An 18,457-nucleotide genomic window follows, 5' to 3' on the forward strand; every position below is an offset into this window, starting at 1 on the left:
GTGTCAGGAAAGAAATATGCACCACTCAAATACATGCTGCTCTTCTACACCTACAAAGGCTAATTAAAAGCAAGCTAGCTGTCACTGGGGATATGGGACCGATGGCATCCTACGAGTCCTGATTCATCAAACTCAGCTTGCAGGTTTGTCTTGGTAAACTAGCTTGGGAGAAGGAAACTAATTGGATTTAAACATCTTATTTCTACATTTCATTAGTAATTATTCTGGGCAACTGCAAAATTAAGGCATAGCCCTTCTATTTTGGTTTCAAAATTAGAAAGCATAAAAAAGAATAGCCATTGCTCTGCCCTGCCATGCTGGAGTCTCAGCTGGAATTCCTAGGAGCAACACTTTGCTCCTTTTGCTAGCAGTGGTTTGAGTGCTGTGAAAACAGCACAGTTGGCCTCTTCGGGATGGGCTTTATATTTCTCTGCAGCAAATCCTCCTTCCTTCAGTTTAAGTGTTGATAGGCTCTAAAGGGAGTCCCAGCCACTGATCCCATGAACAGGAGTGGTAGGAGTGAGGTTGTGAAGCCTGGTGTGAGTTTGAAGCGGTGTAAAACGGAGCGACACAAAGCATCTCTGAATGAACGAAAAACCAAGCCAGCATGAAGTCTGTGCAAGGTAGTGGTGTTATATGCACGAACATAAACAGAGTGGCATTCACCTGTGAACTTTTCAATCTGAACCCAAATTCTCAGCCCGACCATTTTTTCCCACACTGCAGATAGAACAAGTCACAGTAGTTAAAGAAAACCATGGGAGACTGATCAAGTTTGTTGTACGACTGAGCGAATGTCTCTGTGAGAAATGCAAAAGTGGGATTGGTAGTGCAGATTGACAAAGGTATTTAGGTACGTAAAGATGAAGAGAGGTGCCTATTGGGATTTTCAAAAGTGCCAAAGTGAATTAGGTACCCAACTCCCTTTGACTTTCCTAGTCTTACCTAAATTGATAGAGGCCTGAAATCTGGCCCTTTGTTCCTTTTTTGTTTACCTTGGCCAGTGAAAATCATTGAAGTCAGCTTCACCTTTGGTCATAGTTGGGTTCCTGTTCCTAGCTCTGCCCTACTGAGATTTCACACACAGAAGGGGAATGCTTATTTGTTTTAAAACACGTGTTTTTATGAGATTGGTTTCTTTTTCAAAATTAGAACCATTTCTATTTTACTTTACAGCATTTACATTTTGAGCTAAATTTCAGATGACAGTGTTTCTTTAGGGACCACAATCTTCCCAGACTCACCCTGTGTAAACACACCAGTTTCAGTTGGAGTTTGCATGAGGTGAAAGCGAAAACAGAACTTGACCCGCACTGACATGTGCAAAACTAGTGAATATTTTGCTTACAACAGCTAAAGGACACTTGTGGTTATCTTATTCACACAATTAGTCCCATGGAAGTCAATTAACTGCTACAATTATAAACACAGGGCTGAATCCTGAGCCCCACCATGACCCATTTGCATACCTCTGGCAGTGCAAAGAGACCAAATAGTTGGTCAGCTGTGGAATTCTCTGGTATAGTAGGAGATGCCTAAATGGCAAGGTGACAACATAGCCTTCCTACAGGCACCTCTCAGCCCCTAGTGTAGAGGGTGTGCCAGAGGCTGGAAGAGATGTGGCTACAGGTCACTGAACTTCAGCAATCTGCAGCGGCAAGATTCCCCCTTGGGGGCTGTTGGAGCCAGTTTGTATTTTAGAACAGCTCTCAGTTTGATCTAAACCATGCTGGGGTCTAAAATGGCTTTGGCTGCCCTGTAAGCAACCTGCATGGAACTTAGAAAGAGGAACAGGGATTTTAGGATGGAGAGGCACCAGGAAGTCATAGCTAGGAATGCTAAAGTGCAGATAGAGCAGCTCTGTGAATAGTTGCTTTAATAAAGAGCCAGTTTAGTGTAAAAAGAATGGAGTTCTACCATGTTATTATGCAGCACACAGAACACGGAACAACCCCCCGTACATGGAACTGCACTCCTTGATGGCTCCCCAATCTTTGCCATGTCCAGCAGAGACTGAGCAAAGTAGAAATTTGAGGCTAACAGTGGTTATACTGAAGTTAATAGGAATTTTACCATTTATCTTCAATGGGATCATTTTTGGCTCAGTTACTGACACAATTACATTTTTAAAATTCCTCAGGACTCCGTCAGGCCACATCAGAAAGAATCATAACTAACAAAAGGCAGCAGGTGCCTGCTGCAGTGCTAACAAGGAAGATAATAGTTACCTTCAGAAAAGAGCTACAATTATTTCGGCTTCTGCAATATTGCCCATCACCTTCATTTTCCTGGCTCTCATTCCCTGTTTATCCCTCAGGCAATAGGGGAAAGCCAATTGCACTTTAGTCCCATAAATCAGTTTTCCTCTCCACACTTTATCATGATACATTGTTCATTTCTTTCTGTGTCTCCCCATATTTTGATACAGATACAGGAAAACCTCATTTGAGTTGAGTGATGGCGACTCTACTTTTAATGAGTGAATGGGGAGACTATTTATGGCATCCTGCTGGTCATGATTTTTTGGTATATTATTTATACCACAATTTTGTTGTTAAAGTTTTTACCTATTGAGAATATTTGCTTTAGTGCTGTTCTTTCACTTTCCTTTTATGCACCATTGGCAATGCTAATGCTGGACTGAAGTGGGGAAGAGGTATGTGGTTTCTCTTTTCATGCAATGCACTTGGCATGGTGTACCTCCATACCATTCCTTACACAGGGCAGATCGGCAATGCACACTCTCGCCCAATCATTGGGCTGGAGACAGGTCTGCTCCAGCTAGAGCCTCTTCAAACTGTGCAGGAAGGGGGAGGGGACCATGTAATGCTAGTCCTGAAGAAAGCACACTGCACCCTCCTCTATGAGAGTCAGAGTGGCTGTACTTCCTGGGGACTCTGAGATACCGTACCTGGCTGAAGAGCAATGCTCTTAGGAGTGCCCAATGGGGTACCATGCCATTGTGCTGTCCTTTAGCATGGGCTCTGTCACATTGTAACAGAGCTCTAAACTTTAGACTACACTTGTCAAGACCGTTGAGTAACCAGGGGAAAGCTAGTGCACAAATGTTGAAGAGATTGTATGAAACAAGGGGGAACATGGGTAAAGAGGAAGATACCAATATTCTCTCCCTTCTCACAACAAAGTGCTATGAAATAAAATAAAATCTCTTGGTAATTTTAAGCTTTTCCAGACTAGCTTCAAATTACTCAGCCATTGGTTACTTGTGACCAAATTCAGCCCTCATATACAAACATGTAACCCCAATGATTTCAATTGATACTGCAGGGGTGTAATGAGGGCTGTTAAATGGTATCTGTTAAATGATTCGGTTTCTCATTAACAGAAATATCCCTCCAGACTCCAGCTGTGTCTTATCCACATACACAAATCAATATTCAGCAATATAGTTGCCAGAATAAGACCAGTGAATGTACAAGATCACTTGAAATGATTAGAAAGCTGCAGTTCTATTTATATTTTTCAGACTTTTTAATGGAAAAATCTAATTTGTTGTTCACAAATAAATGTATTTCTCCTTGTTTTAATTTCAAGACTTAACACTTTTCTCCATAAGCAATTTTAGGGATACTATAATACATCGTCATCATCATGACAAAACACAAAAGAATGTGGCCTCCTTGCAAATCAGTGCCAACCTGATCTATCTCTGGTAAGGTGACTAAGATGGTCTGACTGTATTTTCCATTTATGTCCCTCATTGGCAATCTTATCCTGCCACCAACGCTTTTGGCACCTACATGATCACTGGCTCTGAGGCAGCATTCCTTGACACACACACTTTGGAATTTGTTGATCTTCCATTCTTATATGTCTATACCAAGAAAGCAGACAAAACCAAACCAGTGCTGATGGAGGTGGTTGCTGGGTTCAGTTTAGAATATCCTCATTTCCAGTCTTGTCCTGCCACTTGATATGGAAAAGCTGACGGATATGATGAGAATTGAAAATGTTAGTTGAGTGTTCTTTGGCCTTCCTCACTTCCATACAACAGAGTTGGTATGAATGTGATTCTATAAATCCACAGCTTTGTAGCAAGCTTGATGTTACAACAGATCCACGGAGGCTGTCAGGCCCAGAGCAGGCATGAAACATGGCAGCAGCAGCAGCTGTTGTTATATGAGCATCTACATCTTTTGAGCATCCTCCAGCACTGTCTATGACAGCCCAAATATTTGAGGGCTGCTACATACTTGAGGTCCCACCTGGACAGGTTAGCATGACCTGGTTGTAAACTGGAGCTGTTTGATGGTAATGGCCAGGGACTTCGTTTTATCTGGATTAATAACCAGTTCAATGCATGCTGCTTCTTGCCTGACCAGATCGGCCACCAGTTTCAGTGATTCATCAAACTGAGTCAACAAGACAATGTTATTCACATATTCAAGATCCCAAAGCAGAATGGTGGTACAATAATACTGTCATTTGTCTTCAGCATCTCAGGGGTAATGTTACCCTCAGTGCCTTCCCAGACTTCAGCTTATGGACTGTGGTCCAGATACCTTCTTGATTGAAGGAAGGTGGCTCTACTGTGACTTCCTTCCCCTCTTCATGTGGAAGAGGGACTGCAGGTGATGGACAATTGAAGAGCATCATGACACGGTCTTCCCATCAATGCAACTGATTCTGCAGACTCTGGCTGATGCTGCCAGCCCAATTCTTTACTGGAGAAACTGGTGCCACATTCCCTTGCAAACACCGCAAAGTTGAATAGGGAGTGCGGCGATCACGCCTGGTGGCAGCCAGTGGTAAACTTCATTCCAAAGTTGAACCCATTCAGCCTTTGCTTTTGCTCTCCACAAATGTGTATTTGAAGACTCAAATGGTAGCCTTGCTTTTTATTTAGCTCCAACAACTGTGAGCATTTATTCCCTGACCCATAGATGTCATTTGAAGGGCTGGGGCCCCATCACTAAACTGGCAGAGATCAGCACTGATGACCTGAAACAACATCATTGACAAGGGAGTGAGACTTCACTCCATAATGCTTCGATAGCCTTACATGGTTCAGAACGGAAAGCTGTCTGATAGCTTGGTTGTAATAAGGGCTTTTGGCTGAATCAGGCTAATTTCAGCTCATTAACTGTCTGTCATCGAAGTCAGAGGCGTACTTTTGTCAGCAAAAGCTGATGGTTCAGCACTTCTGTGAACTTTTACATCCAATATTAATCGCCAATGATTGTTAAGGAGGACATGATTAATAACAGTCCTAGTGAAGCCATCTGGGCTGTATCAGGTCTGCTTGTGAATCTCTGGCTGCCAGAAGAGCCAGTCAGAGATCACCATGTCGTTGGCAGCTGCAAATTCCAGCAGTTGCTGCACACTCCTGTTCTGCTGCCCAATACCAAACTTCCTGAATGAACGTGACCTGATGTAACTTTATTTTCCTACATGCAGGAAAAGTCACCCAGTATCATGATGACATTTCATCCCAGAGTGTCATTAAAGAGTGACCACAGTTGCTGGTAAAAAAATATCTGCAGCTACATTGCTGGCCTTGGTTGGATCATACACTGCGATAATAGTAAGATGCCCACAGCTGGTACAGAATCCGATGGTGCTAAGTCACTCATTAATCACTCACCAATCCTGCATTCATCAGGCATTGGATGAAAGTACAATGCCCGCCTGTTGCCTGAGCAACCTGTTAGGGCAGCCTGAGAAAAAAAGTGTATCATCTTCAATTTTCTTTTCACTCATTCCTGGCCAGTGCACTTCAGCTAAAGTGCAGATCTCAGTGTTCAGGATTTTCAATGGCTTGATAAGGGGGAGGGACTTTAGCTGTTCCGGACAAAGTGCAAATGTTCCAGTTTTACATTTGTCACCAACATGAAGAAAATACTGGAACGGCCGCTTTACAAGGTTTTATTGGTCATTTTTTGCCTCAGTGGCAAAGAAACTCTTGGTTGTTTCAGCTACAAGGATAATTGACAACTGTCACTTTGGTACAATGTAAAAAAAGGAATTTAGTTTCATAGCATTATACATATATATACACACTCACACATACACTGCTATTTCTCCTTATCCAATTGTCCATAGACTCTTTGCTCTTCTTCTTCCCCTCCTCCTGGGAAGCCAGGGTTTGTATCCTTTTTCTCTTCCATTAGTTTAGGTGCACATAAATTCAAGAATACAAATAGAATCAAATAATAAGATAGAACAAAAGAAAAAGAAAAGTATAATAATAAATACACTTAAGAACCAGTTTCACTTACCGTTTTACATTGATGGAATTGTCACAAAACAGGTTTAAATCAGTGCTAAGGAACATATCCAAGGGGCAGGGTATAATAGATTCTTTCCAGGTCCAGGTGTATGCATTGGAACCTGATCTCTTGATAGGAAAAGGCCCAGTGGGAAGAGAATGGTTCTTTGGTGTTAGGGAAAGAAGGACTTGTTTCCTAGTCTCATCCCCTCAGCATCCATTACATAAGACAGGCTTCTTTCTTCCTTCTTGTTGTTGTCTTCCATTGGTGTTACTGACATCTTCATAAATATATGTTCACTGGGAGTAGCTTTTCCATGCTACCTCATATTTAAAATCTACTCTGAAACTTCCGAAAGGGAAAAATTTCCAAGGAATGAGGTGGAATAACATTTATTTTTAAAGTATTTTTTCATGGTGCAGAATAAATAAATACTGCCTATGTCACATCTATATCAGGCCATTAAATAATGGATATTTGTGACTGTTTGAAATTCCCATGGTATAGCAATTCCTCCTCCACACTATGATATGTATGCCTGCGTATTTTTGATGCATGAGATGTACTAACCCATGTGTCCATTAAGCTGTGAAGATCCACAGGAGAAATGAGGCCAAACATTGCAAACTACAAAAAGTCAGAAGCAATCATCTGAAATGGACTTTTAAAAAATGGCAGGTGTACCAAATATAAACCAAAGCAATATATAATACCTTTATTTGCTTTGTTAAATTACTACAAAGTGAAAAGTTAACAGGAATATTTCTGGTGTGATTTAAACATACATTCATTACATTTTCAAAAGATTTTCATTATTTTTTGAGAACATGCCCCCCTAATGGCTCATTTTCTCTTCCCAGCCATATGGTATCAGAAGAATAGAATAATAATAAAATAATGTATTGCCTAGTACCTGTGGAGGGCTCTTTAACCACAGATTTCAAAGTGCTTTGCAAATAAATTGTTACCTTCTTATTTTTAAAGACATGTACATTGAGATACTTAAGGGTTACATGACTCACCCAGCATCACCCAGTTAGTCAGTAGAAGAACTCAGGTCTTCTGACTTCCAGTTTTATGTCTTACCTACTAGGGAGCAATTCACTGCTGGATCCGGCAGAAGAAGAGTTGATGGTGAGGGAGAAGGCACAGAATAAGGCCCTAATTCATCAAAGCAATTAACCATGTGCTTACATACTTTGCTGAATTGGAGCTTAGTCATATGAATATCTTCAGTAACAGCAGTGGAAAGCCAGAAATGTACTGGCCAGGTAAATTTCTTTGTATACATGTTTCCTTTTCAAGTATGATCCAATCTAAAGAATTTCCTCTAATTTAAGATACTAATTTAAGGCCCCAATCTTGCAAGGTGCTCTGCATGGACAGATCTTTGTACTTATATGGAGTCCCACTGAAGTCATAAGTATCTATCTATGCTATTCCTATAGCATTCATCACCATAGTTACTAAGGGCCATATCGCCAGTGCAAACTGATGTATCTCAATTAACTTCAATAGAGCGATGCCACCTTACACCAAGAAACCCTGGCATATTATAGTAAATGGGAGCTTTTCCATTGACTTTTGGGGCCAGGATTTCATCCCAAATGAGGATCTGGTACTAAATATCTACATATATTTGCCTCATGTCTCCTTTATAAATCAGTACACTCTCAATGCATAAACCTTCTAGCTGTGACCTCAACATTTATTAAAAAGCACTCTGATTTAGATAATTTACCTCTTCTGCCAGGAACTATCATTTTTTAACCTGAGCTTGAGGTAATTATTCCTACTTAAATTTCAGCAGCCTGATGTTAATGCTTTGCTTATCATGTACGAGCTCTTCATCTTCAAATATCAAGAGTATTTTTATCATACCCTTTGCGTAAAATGGAAACATAGGACAATATGCAGCAAGGTAGAATGAAATGTGTTTGATATTTTTTTCTGTTCTATTTTTTAATCTCCAGATGGTCCCTGAAACTGATCATATTTTTCTGTAGTCTGTTCACATACTACTTTAATTATCTTGATTAACAGATAGCACATGTTGAAAGATGCATGTAAGACAGGTAATACTGTGGTAGCATTTAATCGCTTTTTGAAACTTAGAACTAGAGAAATGATTAAGCCATAATTTAAATATTCTACTAGAAGACAAACTGATAAATGTTATGACATAACTTTAGAGATCACAGGCCTGACAGTCTTTATCAGTGTATACTAATGCAGCTCCACTGGACTGGGGTGAATTACTCCTAATGTGAGTAAGGTCAGACTCAGGTCATTTGTGTTTAATGCAAATTTCTGAAATATTTATCAGTGGATGGACTGGCAGAGTCCAACAATATGCAGAGCTCCTTCATCTACCTAAAGAGGACTAATGGTACTGAAAATGAACTGAGCTTGTGCCTTGATTTATTGGCTACTGGGAAGAGTTTGGTAAACAGTGAAAACTGGACTGGATCCTGGTCCCAGCTTCAACAATGCAAAGCACCCAGAATCCCAGTGGATTGGTGACTGGGTCCCCCTGCCTGGGGAAGTCCTCAAGGATTATAGAGCCATATGGTGGCCACTTTACTCCACATCCCCACTCTCTGATAGAGGGCATGTCTGGGAGAAAGGGGGCATAGGCAGGGCCACTCTATCCTTCAGGAGCCATTGTTAGCCAATGTAAGTAGAGCCACTCTGTGCTGGGAATAGGACTGCAGGCCAGGATCAGAGAGACAGAAAAGTGATTTAACTTCTGAGCTCCCTGCTGAGCTGCACTGATGAAGTCCTGGAACTCTATCTCAACAGATTGTGCAAATTCTCTCTCAACATTCCAGCAAGTCCATGCTGCTAACAGAATTACTTTACTTTCAAATCCTTATGCTCCTCAAGACAAATTCTGAGATTCTTATTGAGCAAGTCTCTCCCAATGGGAGATATGCTTGTGTAAGTCTCTCTGAATTTGGTCCTGTATTTTTGACCTAGTGCATTGCAAGGCTATCGTTTACAAACGTATCCACGGTGGATTTGTTTAGCTGTGTTCTGTAAAAGAAGGGAATAATTAAATACTTACAGGATCCCTTTTTACAAGGCCTGGATTAGGCACTACTGTGATGAGGTGGGCGATGGTAAACACAGAGTTAAGAACGTAGGAGACAAACAAATTCTTATGCAGTGTTATCCTTTGACAGCTGAGGCTCCTGAAAAATATGTACCACAAGTTGCAAATCAGTGCTTTTATTCTGATGTCACTTTAAGAAGCACATACTGGCAACTGTTTCTCAAGAATGCCCTTTGGCAACAGGCAGTCAGAAAACACATGCCTAGCATTGCAGCCATGGGACACAGCAAAGTTTTTTTTTTTTTTTTACACCTGTTTAGCACCACATGCTTTCCAGACCATTCTGTGAGGAGCTAGCAGCTTAGATTCAGTACCCTAGAGGTTGGTTTTTTCACAGCACCAGAAATGTTAAGTGGTGAAGCAGAACCCTAATAATTATTACAGATGTGCATGAATGCAAATTCTGAACAGAAGGAATACTGTTTTCAAGGAACTGCTCTCTGGAAACTGAATATCTCAAACATTCAGATAAAAATTAGTTGATACTTTAGGAATTAGTGATGAGCCAGGGTGGGAACCTTGGACTGGAATCCCCTTCAATTTCAGGGAGATTTGGTTTTGTATCCTGCATGGCTCCAGCTCAGATCACACATCAGAACAGGCCTATTTTCCCGTTCAGATGTGGCTGAAATCTTATACGATTTGCTGCTTTTTTCAGGGTTTCCACCATTTAGGGTAAAAAATCTCACAAGAACAGCTCATAATATTTCTGTACCAACAAATCACTACCATAGCCTTGATTTGGCCTCAGACCTGATCTCTAGCCAGAAGCTAATTCACATCTGAATCAAAACATCACCTCCTCAGCTCATCTTTACTAAGAAGGTCTAACCTCAGTGGGGCGCTATGATAACTGAAAGGGAGCAGGCAAAACTGCTAGGTAAATGAATGCTCAACAAGTGAACGAGGTAAACAGCTAACTGTAGCTGAGGGAACTCTTACCCTGCACACTACAAGGAGCCGTCTGAACTGATGGCAGGCTTCCATTTAAAATCCACTGCTGTGTGTGGGTAGGTGGGTGGGGGTGTGCGAGCATGCACACGCATGCTACAGGTTGGTGTGTGCATCCAGAATGCTCTGTCTAAAAAAAGAAGCAAACTGACTCTAATAGATCTAACTCCAGTTTCCTGCTAGTGATTCTGAGAGGGCCACTGTCAGGAGCATTGGCCCCTGTTGTGAACTGAGGCCAGATGACACCACCAATAAAAAAAGAGCATTGAGTCCCATGGTGTTGGCATGGAGAAAGAGTGTGCTAAAATACTAACTCCGCTGCTGTGGGCTCCTCTGTGCGAGTCTGTGGGGACAGAGTGTGACGTCATTTCTTTCAATGGCTTGCAAGCATTGCCACAATGCCAGTCCTCAGGGGCTTCTCAGAGGTGAGAGTTTATTGGAATGAATTTGGTTTGCACACGAGTCACACAAGTGTGTGCAATGAGTGTCACACCTGTTATTTGGTCCAGGGTTAGAAAGCTCTCCCTGTTAGCTCACAGGGTCACCTAGAAATGAAAGTAAATGGTAAATATAGTACCAGTCACTATTGAATCACTATACCCCTTCAAGTAGTGCAGCCATGGCAACATCCAAGACACCAAATAGTTATGAACCTTAAGACCCAAAGTAGGGAAAAAATGTCTCTGGCAGTGAGGGACTGTGGATATGTGAGGGAACTTGAGCTCATGTTCACTTAACAGCCACACATGCAAGCTGTTCTGCGCAGAGTCTAAAGCCAAGGGCTCTATTGCTTCAATCCAAATTTCTGCTGCTACTCTTTGTTTGTCTGCCTGTCCTTCTCTCTAGCACAGTTCAAAGCATCTACCATGTGGGGTCTAAGCACCAAAACATGACTAAAGGTAGCATTTCAGAACAAAAAGTAATGTTATTCTCTTTTCCACACACCCTTATTCCCCAAAGATCTTGCATATCAGGACTTCATTTGAAAAAGGAATATGTAGCCGGTGGAGTTTGCAGAGGATTCTTGTGACATGCTCTCACAAGCTTTTTTACACAGTAGGCTGGCGGCTGCCTGCTGTACTAGTTGTAGTTCTACTGCCACTAGTTCTGAAGAAGTTCTGAAGTGCCTCTTCCTGTTCTCTAATGAAGATCATTTTAACTATCATTTCTGTGTCTCAATGGTGAAGTAACCAATGGAGATTCCAGATGGCATTAATGCTTTGTACTTACGCTGTAGTACACTTCATCCAAGGATCCTGAAGCACTTCACAAACACTAATTAATTAAGGCTCAGGAAACTTCTGTGAGCTAGTTAAATACACATCTGAGAGATGGCTATACCACCACAGAGAAGTCAAATGCATATGCAAGGTTGGAAAGTGGGTCAGTCAAAGAGTGATCATTAGAAACAAGGAGTCCTGATTCCCAGTCCTGTGCCCTAGGCATTAGAAATGTTGCTTCTTCCCTTAATATCTTGATGGATTTGATGGTATTATTACCATCATACCAATGCACACATCATCACAACCCCCCACCTCCAACACAAAAAACAAAAAACAGATAATCAAATACAACTGCAATAGAAACTATACAGATGTCAACATGTGCCCACTGTAACTACCCAATCGCTAGAAATGTCATCTTTTCTAAGGCTTTGTATATACTACCGCAGTAAGTTAACTTAAGTTACGCTACTCCAGTTACGTGAATAACGTAACTGGAGTTGATGTAGTTTAGATCGAATTACCACATTGTGTCGATGGGAGACACTCTCCTGTTGACTTCCCTTTCTCTTCTCGGAGTAGTGGATTACCAGAGTCCATCTGAAAGTGCTCTCCCATCGATTTAGTGGGTCTTCACTAGACCCGCTAAATCGACACCCACTGCATTGATTGTAGCAGTGCCGCTCTACAGGTAAGTGTAGACAAGCCCTAAGAGAAGGAGAAAACTGTGGCAATGGTGGATACCATTGTAAGGTAACTGTTAGCAAATGTGGACTTTAATGGTGACTGACAACTCTGGAAGTATTAGTGGAGTAGGATGACCTAACAAGTAGTTGTAACATTATGTTCCTGAAGTGCATTAAATATTTAATGTAAAAAAAGAAAGATTACTTGTCCCCTAGGTAATTTCAAGTGGCACATTAAGATAATGCTTGTTGAAAAGAATGATGGTGTTTTGCTCAGGGACAGTACTTAGTGTACTTAAAAGACCTTATTAAACAATGTTTAAAGTTTATTTTTTATTGTTTTTCTCTCTATTGTTTGTAAGTTTGAAACACTTTTTCTTCTTCCTCACCTAATTTTGCCTTTTTTTCCCAAACACTGATTTTTCAAAATAGTTTTGACATGGAGAGAATGGAGGAATGAACTTATACTAACAACAACTTCATTTATATAGTGTCCTGTCATACCAAATCAGCTTTGATTTTGCATCAATTTATGTCTGCACAGAATGAAGAACAGATGGCCGTATCTGGTCTGAGCTTCAGCCCCTTTCCTTTGCTCCAATGGCACAAGGAGGCCAGAAAACCGATTTATATCATCAGCTAGGAATTTCCCTGGTGTGGCAGAATACCCAGGTGACATAGCTGGCTTTACACAGCTCACTCTCCTGGCTCTGATATAGGGGAAGAGTTCAAGGAGAGAGCTGCCATGGCCAGAGTGCACTTCTTTCTCCCTATAGCCAGCCGTGGAATGGCCTCTTGAGGCCTGTGGCAACTCTGCCTAATTTAAAATTGCCCTAAGTCTTATACCAGTGCCTGGACTAGCCCCTAGCAGTCCTGGGGAGCAGGAGAACACAAAGATGGCTTTAAAAAAGCTCTGACAAAACTGTAGCTCTGAGCTAGTGTATTTGTATATGAACTACTGCTGCTGATACAGACCTGAGGAGAAATGTGTATGGAGAATTTGTAGGATTCACAGAGATAGTGGCTATTGCTTTAAAAATAAAAATGGATGAATTTGTAGTTTAATTTTGAAAGGCTTCCCCCAGGCACAATGGCACAGGCTCAAAATAGGTCAATTTTTTGGTTCTAGACCTTTTATACTACCTTTTAGCTAGAGTACTTTCATTCTTTTAACCAAAGATTCACATGATTTATTTACAAAGCAACACAAAGATCTTAGAAGATTTTAACATCCAAGTATCCAGGCATGAAACTATACCTTGTGTGGTTTTCCATTATTTTCCTTATCCTTCTGGCTGACAAAATGAAGTAATTGAACTAGTGTATTGAAAAGTGCTTTGCTTTAAGTTACTGGAGTGAGATAAAGAAACAGGTGGAAATCAATGGAATTTTGTGTTTTCAAAATTGGAAATTTTAGTTCAGATAGAAATGCTGTTGAGAACAGGGGCCTCATCAACCATTCCTTCTTATTGAACTGTAAACTCTTGTTGAAGACAAAGCACATAAGAAATGAATGACTAGATCCTGCATTACATATCATGGTAGAAGAGGGAAAGAGTCCTTGAAGATCACAGGGTTATTACTGTGGTTAGTCAGACCTTGCAAAATCAAGTTGGTGATTTGGTTAGATTTGATTCTCCAATGGGCAAATTTTGGGTGTTTTTTTTTTTTTTTACTGGAAATCCTGGGATAGATAAAAATCACAGAGTAATTGAGAGCAGTGTATGCAAATCATGTCCTTTCCCTGTCACTGAGGTAATAAAATAATTTGACATTGCTGGATGTTTTCTGTTGGAGGTAAAGTCCTGTATACCTTACTTGTGTGAGTAAGAACGTCAATGGAACTAGTCCCCTGGGTAAAGATAGGATTTGGGGTTTTCTATATAAAATGGCATGTCCTGGAGTCTAAAATGAAAAAGCCTTATCATATAATATTGGTATCTGACTTTAGTTTGGTATGGTATATAAATGAACATGCTCTTGCGGGGGTTGGAACACTGAAGTTCACTCCTACATATGACAGAATAATTACAGTTGTCTTTAGGACAGAAAAGAAAAGAAGACAACAATGAAAGCAATTTACAGTCTGGTGGTGTGGTGAGTGAGGAGACTATGTTCGGTTTTGAGTCATTTTGCTGGCAAATCAATTTAAGACAAAACACACTAACGCCACACTCCTACAACTCACATATACATTAGTGCTGCCTTGCAAAATTGTCAAAAATTTACCAGGCACAAAATCTTATCACCCACCTTATCTGAGCATAATGGTACTGAAAAGATTAATTATATTTTAGTTGTTCATTAAGGTCCTGATCCTGCAAACACGTATGCACATGCTTAACTTTACTACTGTGAGTAGCCCCTTTGAAGTAAACTAAACTAAACTAAAGATAGTCAAGTTAAACAAAGCACAACATGGGGTTGTCTGCAACAGCAGGGGATTGGTTTCGATAAAGGAGATCCCTTCCAGTCCTACGTTCTATGTTCACAGAATCAAATTGGGACCTTAAAAAATACTGGTCCCCCAGGGTGAGTGGGAGAGTAGAATTTTGTGAAGCTGCATTAGGAAGTTAAAGAATAGACAAATTCCTAGTACTGGCCTTCAAATGAGCCACTGTTCATAACTATAAGAGAGAGAGAGGAATCTTGCCCTATCACAAAAATGCCAGTAAAGTGAACAGTTCACAAATTACTGAGCAATTTCTCATATAGTAAATACAGTTTTCATACTCATGTTCCTTCTCAGCTCTCCTTTAGTACCCTTGTCTGAATTTTGTAAAACAAATTCAAAGTTTAGTCACTTTGGGATTGGATAAGAATTTGAAAATTCAAACAAAAAGTGTTTTTTTCTTATATAAATGTATAATTCTATTAGTATGTCTATTAGACTCAGGGCCATAGTCTCAGCTAGTGGCATAATTCCAAAGATGTCAAAGAAGATAAGTTGATTTACACTAGCTGAGGAGCTGACCCATATGCTTTGGCTATTGCCAATATATATGCAGGTGAAATTTGGATCAAAGAAACACAAGCAAAATTAACACATTTTAAATTTGGGCATAATTTTATCTAAAAGAAACAGAGCTTTCTCCCTTGTACACCTCTAATATCTATCCTTCTAACGTACCTACCCTTCATCAAACTGTCTAGAAGCCAAAAACAAAATTAAGGGACACATATCTAAGATTAGATCTTTAGCTGTGTTGAACTATTGCCTCCTTAACCATGTGTTTCAAAGCACTGCCATCAATCATTAAATAGTCCATGCCCAGTGGATCTCTCTTTCCCATAAACAAAACTGCTCCATCTTTCTATCCCTCCTCCACTCCTGTCTCCTCACTGGTTACCTACCATCTCATCTTCAGCCTGATTTTCTTTGGCAGAGATTTGGAGAGCAAGATATTTTCCCATCTTTTGACCTAGTCTCCCAACACAACCTCCTTGACTGCTTCTAGATTGGCTTTCAATCACTTCCCAGTACTAAAAATACTGAAAATGATATGGCACCTTGTCACACCAAATCATCCTGGTTTGTGCACCAGCATAACTAACGGATGGTTTGTTTTAGCCTGAAGTGAATTTTTAAGGCTAAATTATCGTCTCCAAATAAATATGGGTTTATAATAAAAAGCTGGCAGATTTTTAATTACTACTGATAGTAATTGCACTGTATAAGAACCTTTTTAGAGAGAAAGATGTTTGTCATATTTCCTGTTTTTCATACTCTTGAAGTCTTCTATATATGTATATGTTTTGCAATTAGCTTCATTGGTTTTGATGTTGCTTTCTTTCTGTTCAGCTCTTGAAAGATGCAAACTTATTTTGGAACTGAAATTCCAGTAGGATATAATTGTGCGCATTATTTGTTCTGATGCAGACATACTTTTAAAATTGCTATGCTTTTGTTGTGGTGTGGAGTGGAGAAAGCTTTTCTGAGTGGCTTTTTATCACGCAGATTTGGAAATATTTAACTAGTCATTCAAATTTGCAATTGTCCTGCAATTAGTTTTGGTTGTGTTGTGTTGATGGCGCACATTTCCCTATTTATGAGTTAGAGTTCTGGGGATGGATCCTCACCTAGTGTTGACTGGTATAGTATCAGCTGTGGACCTGGTCCCTAACCCCAGATGCTTTTTTAAAACTTGTCTGGGTCATTCCTTCTGTATCACCAACATATTTGTGAATATGCACTAGCGCAGCACTTTTAGAGACACACTATCAATGTTGCAGGTTTAGTTTAATATAGTATGATGAAAGCAAGTACTATACTAATGTTGCTTAAGAACAACACATCTGGTGTAAATCAGCATAGCTTCAGTGAAGTCAATGCCGATTTACCCCAGATGAGGATCTTCCCCAATGATTCATCTTTATGTTTGAACATTTTCATTGTAATTTGCATTCACATGCGTGCTCTCTCTCTCTCTCTCTCTCTCTCTCTCACACACACACACACACACACAGCAGCTGCCATTAAGAAGTCATCACTGACCAAGTGTTACCATACATTGGTATCCATGATACTCTAAATACAAAATTAGGTAAGAACAAACTGGGGTACTTAAAATGAATCGTGATTTTAAAAATGAATCGTGATTAGTCACAGTTTCAATTGCACTGTTAAACAACAGAATACCAATTGAAATGTATTAAATATTTTGGATGTTTTTCTGCATTTTCATATATATTGGATTCTGTGTTGTAATTGAAATCAAAGTGTATATTATGTTTTATTACAAATATTTGGACTGTAAAAATGATAAACAAAATAAATAGTATTTTGCAATTCACCTCATACAAGAACTGTAGAGCAATCTCTTTGTTGTGAAAGTACAACTTACAAATGTAAGATTTTTTTTTGTTATATAACTGCACTCAAAAAGAAAACAATGAAAACTTCAGAGCCTACAAGTCCACTCAGTCCTACTTCTTTTTCAGCCAGTCATTAAGACAAACAAGTTTGTTTACATTTACAGGAGATAAATCTGCCCTCTTCTTATTTTACAATGTCACCAGCAAGTGAGAACAGGCATTCGCATGGCACTTTTGTAGCTGGCATTGCAAAGTATTTACGTGCCAGATATGTTAAACATTCATATTCTCCTTCATGCTTCAGCCACCATGCCAGAGGACATGCTTCCATGCTGATGACACTCATTAAAAAAATAATGTGTTAATTAAATTTGTGACTGAACTCCTTGGGGGAGAATTGTATGTCCCCTGCTCTGTTTTACCCATATTCTGCCATATATTTCATGTTATAGCAGTCTCGGATGACCCAACACAAGTTATTCATTTTAAGAACACTTTCACTGCAGATTTGACAAAATGCAAAGAAGGTACCAATGTGAGATTTCTAAACATAGCTACAGCACTTGACCCTAGGTTTAAGAATCTGAAGTGCCTTTCAAAATCTGAGAAGGACGAGGTGTGGAGAAGTCTTAAAAGAGCAGCACTCTGATGCAGAAACTACAGAACCCGAACCACCAAAAAAGAAAATCAACTTTCTGCTGGTGGCATCTGAGTCAGATGATGAAAATGAACATGCGTCGGTTCGCACTGCTTTGGATTGTTATCGAGCAGAACCCATCATCAGCATGGACGCATGTCCCCTGGAATGGTGGTTGAAGCATGAAGGGATATATGAATCTTTAGCACATCTGGCATGTAAATATCTTGTGACACTGGCTACAACAGTGCCATACGAACATCTGTTCTCACTTTCAGGTGACATTGTAAACAAGAAGCGGGCAGCATTATCTCCTGCAAATGTAAACAAACTTGCTTGTCTGAGCAATTGACTGAACAAGAAGTAGGACTGAGTGGACTTGCAGGCTCTAAAATTTGACATTGTTTTATTTTTGAATGCAGGTTTTTTTGTACATAATTCTACATTTTAAGTTAAACTTTCATGAGAAATCTGATGAGTTTCAACAAGGACGAGTGCAGAGTCCTGCACTTAGGATTTAAGAATCCCATGCACTGCTACAGACTAGGGACAGAGTGGCAAGACAGCAGTTCTGCAGAAAAGGACCTGGGGGTTACAGTGGACGAGAAGCTGGATATGAGTCAACAATGTGCCCTTGTTGCCAAGAAGGCTAACAGCATTTTGGCCTGTATATGTAGGAGCACTGCCAGCAGATCGAGGGACGTGATCATTCCCCTCTATTCGGCATTAGTGAGGCCTCATCTGGAGTACTGTGTCCAGTTTTGGCCCCCACACTACAAGAAGGATGTGGAAAAATTGGA

At 40.2% G+C, this 18,457-nt stretch overlaps 1 protein-coding gene across 1 annotated transcript in view; it reads right to left on the reverse strand.

Annotated features, from left to right (window-relative positions):
* Positions 1-18,457, reverse strand: part of CALCR (calcitonin receptor) — a 117,453-nt gene that overhangs the window by 57,563 nt on the left and 41,433 nt on the right. The window contains exon 7 of the mRNA XM_034759351.1: positions 9,298-9,424. Within this exon, the coding sequence (XP_034615242.1) occupies positions 9,298-9,424 (127 nt within the window). The remainder of the gene's footprint in view (positions 1-9,297; positions 9,425-18,457) is intronic.

This window comes from Trachemys scripta, chromosome 2 (assembly GCF_013100865.1).
Source record: "Trachemys scripta elegans isolate TJP31775 chromosome 2, CAS_Tse_1.0, whole genome shotgun sequence".
Taxonomy (NCBI): domain Eukaryota; kingdom Metazoa; phylum Chordata; order Testudines; family Emydidae; genus Trachemys; species Trachemys scripta.